Source organism: Protobothrops mucrosquamatus, unplaced genomic scaffold, assembly GCF_001527695.2.
Source record: "Protobothrops mucrosquamatus isolate PMUCROS unplaced genomic scaffold, P.Mucros_1.0 scaffold3561, whole genome shotgun sequence".
Classification (NCBI taxonomy): domain Eukaryota; kingdom Metazoa; phylum Chordata; class Lepidosauria; order Squamata; family Viperidae; genus Protobothrops; species Protobothrops mucrosquamatus.
The window spans coordinates 108788-117492 of NW_015389528.1; the positions used below are offsets into that span (position 1 = coordinate 108788).

An 8705-nucleotide genomic window follows, 5' to 3' on the forward strand; every position below is an offset into this window, starting at 1 on the left:
TAATATTTCTTTCCCATAACTTTTGCCAATCTTCTAATTCTATATTATATCCAAAGTTCTTTGCCCATGTTATCATTGTTTCTTTTACTTGTTCTTCATCCATCTTTAAGTTTAACAGAAATCTATAGAGTTTCTTAATCAACTTTTCATCTGTTTTTAGCAGTATCTGATCAAATTCTGTCTGTTCTTTATAAAATCCGATTGTTTTAACATCTTTTTCATATCTCATTTGGATTTGCAGATATGGCCACCATGCTAGATCAATACCTTGTTCTTGTAAATCTTGTCTGTCTTTCAATTTTCCTTCATTGTCCAAAATAGCTTTATAAGTCACAACTTTATTGTAGTTAATTCAATTTGGGTAAGCAAAAGCTTCCATTGCTGAAAGCCATTCAGGTATCTTAATATAAATTTTTTCTTTTATTTTTTCCCATTCTGAAAGAAATGCATTCCTTATAAAATGATTTTGAAAGTATCCATGTATTTTATTCTTCCCATACCACAAAATAGCATGCCAACCAATTTGTAGATCATGCCCCTCTAGGTACAATAGTCTTTTGTCTCTAAGCATTATCCATTCTTTCTTCTTCTTCTTCTTCTTCTTCTTGTGTCATATCCATTATTGGACGTTGGCGATCATGTTGGCGATCCTGTTTTTATCAGCAAGCGCACGAAAAAGTGCTGCTGAGTTTTGTCCAAACCAAACCAAACCTTCTTTAATTTAATTTAATTTAATTTCTTTAATTTAATCCATTCTTTAAGCCAATGTTAAAATACAGTAGATGCTTAGTAGTATAACCTCCAGTCCGGCAGTCCAAATCCTCCACTTTCTTTCGCTTTTTGTACATCTGGGATGTAACCAGATGCCTTCCAGAGCAATCATGTGCAAATGCAGAAAACTACCAATCAACAGGGATAGACTATGAATGTTGCCTTTGAAACTCAGGCACCTGAGTTGGCGAGGAGTTGGAAAGAACCTCACCCCTGAATTTGAGACACAAACACCTAATACCGTTGCAAAATGGCTTTTTGTTCCCCTCACCACTGACAATAAGAACCATAAATACTTTGGGGGAAGCGACAAGCATTTTATTAAGAGGGTTCAAGATTTTATATAGGGCACAGAAACAAATGACACATACATTTAATATATACGATGAGTCAGAAATAAAAATAAGACATTGATTAGATATGAGAAAAAACAGACCCCCTAAAAAAGCAGCTTGGTGGACTGTCAGTGGCGAAGGGATAGTTCCGTGCGAGCCACAGGCATGCTTGTGAACTCGCACAATTCCATTTGTGCAAGTAGTGGGCATGTGCACCTACTTCTCATGCAAATGGAGCTTTGCTCTCAAGCACGAGCACCCACCACTCACACAAACAGAGCTGTGCTTACACCCTGCTTGCTCTGCTGAGTTTTGAATGGGCCACGGCCTTGGGATTGGGGACCCCTGCCCTTAAATATGTTGTATCTTCTCCTTTTCCATTCAAGCTTGTTTCTTTAACATTTGCAACACTCAAGGATTTCAGAATACAGCCCTATTGTTTGATTAATGAACCCTGAAAGGGCTAGGAAAAACATTTCTTAAACTTAAAAAGGAGACATGGATGCCATGCTAAAATCCTAATAACAGCTTTAACAAAATGCTAATAATGCCTAATGTTCCAAGTAACACTGTCCTTTCTTTTCCTGCTCAACAACTTCGTGGTGGAAAGTGAAAAGATGGAAGTTGTTATGAAAAATACCCTGTCTCATTTAGAGAAAGGAATAGCATCTGGATTCCCATACATTTTCATTGATGAAGAAAGTTGATTGCATCACTTGAAGCATTCATTTGGATCCTGTGCATGATGGAATATTGATCATTTTTCACTTTGGCTTTTCTCTTTAGCTACCAGAAATGTTAGAAAATAGACATAATTTCTATGCCAAACAAAAAAAATAGCGCCCATGTGAAAGGAAAGCAAATCATGAAGGCCTAGTTCATGGTGTATTGGAGGTGGGGTGTGGGGAGTCTTTTTCATACCATCTTCCAAAAAGAGCTGCCACTAGAAGTGGCTTTGACAGGCCTTTCTCACTAATCATCTGTCCATCGGGCAAAACCTGGACATAAAAAAAAAGTATACATTTAAAAATCACACATGCAAAAGCTTTATTGGAGAAGGAAGGTGCTTGACAATACAGACAACTTAATCACTGAAAATTAAGCACAGCAGCTTCCAATCAGGATTATTATTATTATTATTATGGATCATCGCACAGTCAGCCAGATGTTCAGACTGGATTTGGCATTTTGTCTACCTATCGAGTCCTTTCCCAGGACCTGGGATAGGCAGATGTTTGATGGTATTACAGATATCGTCGCAGGATGGAAGCAGTTCCTAGTAAGGCCGCCTTTTGCAATTGACTAATAGCGAATTTGTCAATGCCAATGGTGTTCAAGTGGTGCTCCAGTTGTTTTGGAATTGCACCTAAGGCACCTATTACTATTGGTACTACTTTTGCTTGCTTTTGCCACAGTCTTTCTATTTCTATTTGTAGGTCTCTGTATTTTGTTGTTGTTATTATTATTATTATTATTATTATTATTATTATTATTATTATTATTATTATTATTATTATTATTATTATTATTATTATTATTATTATTATTATTATTATTTTGCCTTATGCAGCTTGCCATCTGAGTTGCAAAACAATCCAGTTTCATCAACATCTACTGTTGCCTATTCCAAATAAAGACAGCACCTGGTTACTCACTGATCTTGGAGGGAAAATGGCCTGGTTTGTTTGGAGGCCTCTGTAATTCATAACCCTGGTACTTTGGGGCAAAAATTACAGGTGATATTTGGCAGAGATGTTTTGTCACAAATTACAATATAAACACATAATGAAGAAGGGTTAGAACTCAGTTCAAATATGAAGCCAGACTTGAGGCACAGGGGCTTACTCTTTGATTCTCAGTACAGGCCTAAATGGACCCTAGATGGCAGATATGACAGAAGTGTCCTTAGCAGGACATGGTCAAATATTCTCTTTATTATAAGCTTAGAAATTAAGAACATAGGGATTCAATTTGCCTTTTGTGACTGAATAATTTAGTATACAACCATAGAGAACAGGCATGGGAGGTCCATGGGCTAGTCCAGCCTAATATAGCCTCCCATAGTTGAAACCCTCACCCCTTCCAGCAAAAGCTCTTCCTCACCTACCAGTGTCTTAGCCCCATTGCATCCCAGTTCAGAGGAGGAGGAGGAGGAGTTGGAACTGGGATCATCCAATGGGGATGGCATGTCTTCCCTGGAATGTTTGGAGAGGCCAGGGGCTGAAGACAATGCTATCCCAGGCCCCTCAAGCATTGCGGGAGGTTGGTCAAATGGACGGGGAGCTGCCTGCCCTCACAGACATGGGGGACAGGCAGTGGTGACAATTGGCAGCAGATCCCCTCTGATGAGGAACAGCTACCTCCCCCACTCGATCCAAGGGCACAGAGAGAAGAGCAGAGGCAAGCTCAAAGGAGGTCTGCGAGCTGCTCGGGAGAAGGTCGCCCTGCTCTTCCTCACAATACCTGGCTTGGGTTGACTTAAGCAGAGGCCAGGGGAGATTGTCTTTGTCAGGAACAATTGTTTGCTTTGGCATGCACTCCCCCAGTCTTGGGAAAACGTAGCCTTGACTCGTGTTTCTGCCGGTGACTTGCTTTCTGTCTGTGCCTCGTGGACTTGCCTTGCCCTGTGGACCTTGTTGATTCTGGACCTTGTTCCATGAGCTTGCACCTTGGTTTTGTTCCATTCTGGCTTTTGTTTGGGGGACTGTGGGTAGCTACCTTCAAGGAAGTTTGGAGTGGAGCCTTACTGGCCATAGCAAGGCCGTTTGTTGTAGAAATTAACAGAGCAATAAAGGACTCTATCGAGGCCTGCCTCTGCCTAGGCAATCTGAGTCATAACACACTATTGGTTTCCCAGTGGTTACTTGCTGGGTACAATGGGTGCAAGTCTTCTTCACTGAGGGAAAATAGTACATTGGATGAATCATATGGCAGAGTCATCAACTAGTGATATTAGAAAAAACAGTTATCCTCCATAGAGACTGGTGAAATTGCAGATATGCTTTTAGCATAATCACAACACCATTCTTGTAACTGCATATGTATTTTTCAAGTGGCTTATTTTTTAACTTAAAAATATCTCAAGAAGCCAATATGCTTGTTGAAGTTTGAAACTTACCTTAAATTCTCCAGGAGCCAGTTGGGTCCCACTGAGCAGCACTTCAGGAAACACATAATTAGTGTTAAATGAGCCACTGAGGGAAAAGAAATTGAACCTGGTAGCAGCAGTATCAACTCGCTGGCCGCACGACTTCAGGTTTGTGCCATTACACTTCAGAAGTGTGCAGATCTATAGTCAGAGGAGGAAAAAAGGCTTATGTGTGAAAGGAATAAAGTTTTATTCAGAAATTTCTAATGAAGGTGGATAGAAGAAGCCACCTGAAAGTCATAAAAAATCAGACAAGTAAATTACAGACAAATAAGAAAAGCAGAAGTTGCTAGCTAACCTAAACTGCAAGCAGAGGAAATACAGAAATAACTACAGTATAGGAGCCGAGCTTTGTTAACAGAAAATTAGATGGTGATAGATAGGATGTGCATAAAGGGGCTTCCTGGAACATGGGAGGGACAGTGTTTTTAGGCGGTCCGAGTTAGCTTTATCGAATGATTAGGGAAGGGGCATTGAGTGCGATAGGGGAGGAGGGAATCTGCGTCGGGATATAAAAATGTTTCAAACTGCTCTTAGAGGTGTGGCTGAACTGCTGCGTGTGTTTCAGCTCACCAAGCCTTTGCAAACGCTTCTTTTTGAATAAAACTTTGTTGCTGGAATTCCAAGAGAATTTGTTTGTTTTGGGATCTTCAGCCACGTTCCAAACAACTTGGGGGCTCGTCCTGGGATATCCAAATGATCCCCGGATCCCCGGGAGTGGCCACTCCTAAGGGGACAGGCGCCACGTCGATTTTGACGGTCTCCTGAAAGGTGACCACCCCCGGCCCGGTACCCGTGAAGAACCGGACACTAAATAGTGGATTCCAGGAACAAAGCAGGTCAGGTCATTTTTTTGGGATGCCCCGAGGGTCCTGAGGACTGGCAAGACATACACATAGTTGTGAATGTCCTGGGTGTCCTGGAAGACTGGCAAGACATACATACACTAGGTGTGAATGTCCCAAGGGTCTGCAGGACTGGCAAGGCAAGGAGGTGGGTCAAGTACCAACTGCCGACCCAGGTAAGAACATCCGGGCATTTTCACAGTTACCTGGGCGGCTGAGTGGGAGGGATGGTGTGAATCTGAAGACTTGTGAAGAGAGAGAAAGCAGCGCCCCAAGGGTCGAAGCTAGGCCGGCAAGGCGAGGTGAGAGCGGACTCCTTTAACCAGAAAAGGAGGGAAGCGGCTTGGTGAAGTGTAAGGTGGTCTCACAAGACCGAAAACGGTAAGAGAACCAGGTGCCAACCACTGGTGGGTAATAGACCTTCCAAGAAGCCACAAAAGGATCAAAGAGGGGACTCCCAAGGTCAGGGCCCCTGGGAAAGATCCTGGCTGGGTGGAATCATCCTCCTTATAGTAGAATGGTAAAAGATTTAGATAAAGACCTGATGATTCAATATTGTTATTTTGTTTAGGGACAAAAACAGATGGTGTGTGTGTGTGTGTTTGTGTGTATGTGTAAAACCTTGATGGCTTTTTTATGCTGAAAGTTTTTTCCCCTTCAATTCATACAAAGTACTTTATCATACAAAGTTTTCCCCACTTTTCATTCAGTAGAAAGTACTCAACCATACCCTGGTAGGCAACGAAGCAGATGTTTCAGGCATCTGATACTAATGCTGAACGTCAAAGCTATTTGGCTTTTGCTGCACTTTCTAAATAGCTTGCTGCCTTCCACTGTATAAAAGATGCCAGTAAGAAGGACAGTTTAGCTGGAAATGTAATTGTTGACGATATACCTTAGTCAGAACAATACCCTGGTCCAGTTCAGAAATGGATCCCTGCTCTTCTCCCTTCCATATATGAAAGTCCCACAACCCATCATACCTCATCGAGTCTTTTACCTGCAAATAATATTCTCCTTCAATCACATGAAGCCCATCAAAAACACCCAAAGCGTAAACTTCATCCTTTTGCTTCTCTGCCATACTGTAGTTCAAATAGCAGCAGAGGTTTTTCTGGCAGACCGTATAGTTTCCTGCTTCTTGTGATAGTTCCGTAAAGGTGAAATTATCAAAATAGATACTGTTGTGAAATACTGGGCTCTGTGGTGAGAAATGTTGAAGCCCTGATGCATACAAGCTCCAGTTGAAAGGGGGAGGGTAGGTGGGAGAAAGACGGGGATGTGCTTCAATTTCTGCAAGTAAGAGTTTGCCATCCTGGCTTTCCATATCAAAGTAATATGCCTGTGGGCCATTGGGTGTAAAAATGCCACTCCCTGTGAAGACAAAAGAGATGGACAGATCTGTTCATTGTTCTACGGGTAGATTGCAACAATAAAGAAGTTACTTGGAATGCAGCTTGTCAAGTATTTGCTAGAAACTGGCCTGAACCTGAAACAAACCCAGATTCCAATACAAGAGGCCTGGATTTTGAACATGGATGACTCAGAATTCGAATCCTGCTCAGTTCAGAAATCTATTTTTTAAACAACTGTTCAGCTTCCTCATGCAGCTGAAGGGGCTGCTTAGTATTCCTCAGAGAAGGAATAGCAAAAGGAATGCAGGCAGTCCTCACTTACTGACAGGAGTTGGGACCAGAAACTGTTGCTAAGATGATGCTATCATAAAGTGAAATGTCTCATGACTGTGCCTATCTTCATCAGTTCATCAGTTCCAGCTGTGATCATTAAGCAAATGCTATGTGGTTGTTAGGCGTGACCTCACAAGATCTCCTTCTGGCTTCCCCATTGACTTTGCTTTCAGGAAGCCGGCAGAGAAAGTTGTAAACAGTGATCACAGTTCCCTGCAACATTGTAATTGTCAGCCAGTTATCAAGTATCCAAATTACAATCCTATAATTGTGAGGATACTGCAATGGCTGCAAATTCGAAGACCAGATGAACTTTTCATTTTTTTTCAGCACCATTCTAACTTCAAACAGTTGCTGAATAAGTGATTGGTAAGTGAGGACTAATTAAATGCATCCAATCTTGCCTTTGAAGAAAGCCACTTGTGGCTCTCTCCCATGTACTGTATACAAATGGATACAGAAAAGTCATAAGAAATATCTGTGGAGCAATAATTTCAGAAACCTAGAAATTCACGCAGCCACAAATTTCAGGAAAATAGTATTTTTATGCTAACTTCAAAAGTGATGTGGTCTGATTTTTGTCAGCTGATTTTTGTCAGCTTTTTGATTCTACTGGAATAATAATAATAATAATAATAATAATAATAATAATAATAATAATAATAATAATAATAATAATAATAATAATAATAATAATAATAAAGGATTATTATTTTCGCAAGTTTAAAAAAAGGCTTTTTTTTGTCCATCTAATTTTTTGCTCCACAGCTTTAGCCAGTCCCTGAATTCATTTTTCTATAGCCCTTATAGCGTCCTCTAATTGAGCCACTGAATCTTATTACCGTGGCTGATCAAAATCAGAAACACAGTTTTTCTAGTGGTTCTATATTTTAATATAGGAACGATACATAATGCACCTTAATATTAAATAACACTCTACAAAGAAAGTCCTAGACTTATCCTTGTTTGTGTGATGCCTCTTTATGTGTTTATGCAATTGCCCTATCTAAACCAAATAATGAATTAAGATCTGGAGTCAACAGGAGATTGTTTGTCCCTGGATGACTGAATTACTTTAAAGAAAGGATTATGAATAACAAAGGTATTTTGAAGTATGACACCAAAATCATCTTGGCTTGTTCATAATTTAGATTTGGCTAGAGCAATTTTCAAATGAAATTATTTAACAATCAGGCAGTTTTATAAAACAGGAGTGAATTTAAGCTAATTTCTTACAGCTCCTCCCTCTTTGTGTTTCTCTGGCTTTATCCCCATTGTGCTTACTCATTTCCCTTCTTATTCTTGACATCCTGTCAACGTTGTCTCCATAGTATTATGCTGAGTCACTTCAAGTTGCTATTTTTCCATTTATGTTTTGCTATATAGTTTATTTATTTAAAACATTTATACTGCCATACATCTAATAAACAACTCTGGGCGGCTCCCAATCAAAAGTTAGAACAGCATAATAGCCATATTAAAACTATAAAACTAAACAATAAAAACATTGAAAGCAATGAAAACCTGACGCCAAATGAAATGTGTCACACCATCTCTTATCATTGAATGCTTATCAGCAATAACTAATTTTGTTTTCCATTGTGTTTGCTTATACATTATATGCTTATTTTATACATTTTGGTAAGCCTCAATAAATCACAACAGTTGGATAGATTCCCATCACATGCTAAGCCATGGTTCCAAAGCATTACAGCTGAATGCACACAGCATGTAAAGTAAGACAAACAAATCACCTTATGATTTTCTGTGAGGTGTGAAGCCGATCATTAGTATGTATTCATTTATATGTATTACGCATATTAAGATCTAATTTTAAACCAAGTATATAAAGATTGTAATTACCAGTAATGTCCAAGCTGGGTTTGTGTATATTAGCCGCAAGGATATTCACACGCAT

General features: G+C 39.8%; 1 protein-coding gene across 1 annotated transcript; it reads right to left on the reverse strand.

The window, feature by feature from the left end:
• Window positions 1-1067: 1067 nt before the first annotated feature.
• On the reverse strand, window positions 1068-8705 carry LOC107297839 (pantetheinase). The gene is made up of 4 exons (XM_015827198.1): window positions 8651-8705; window positions 6100-6473; window positions 4225-4395; window positions 1068-2104 (listed from the first exon to the last, which is right to left on the reverse strand). The coding sequence occupies exons 1-4, from the start codon at window positions 8703-8705 to the stop codon at window positions 1985-1987; spliced, it is 720 nt and encodes a 239-aa protein (XP_015682684.1). The 3' UTR covers window positions 1068-1984.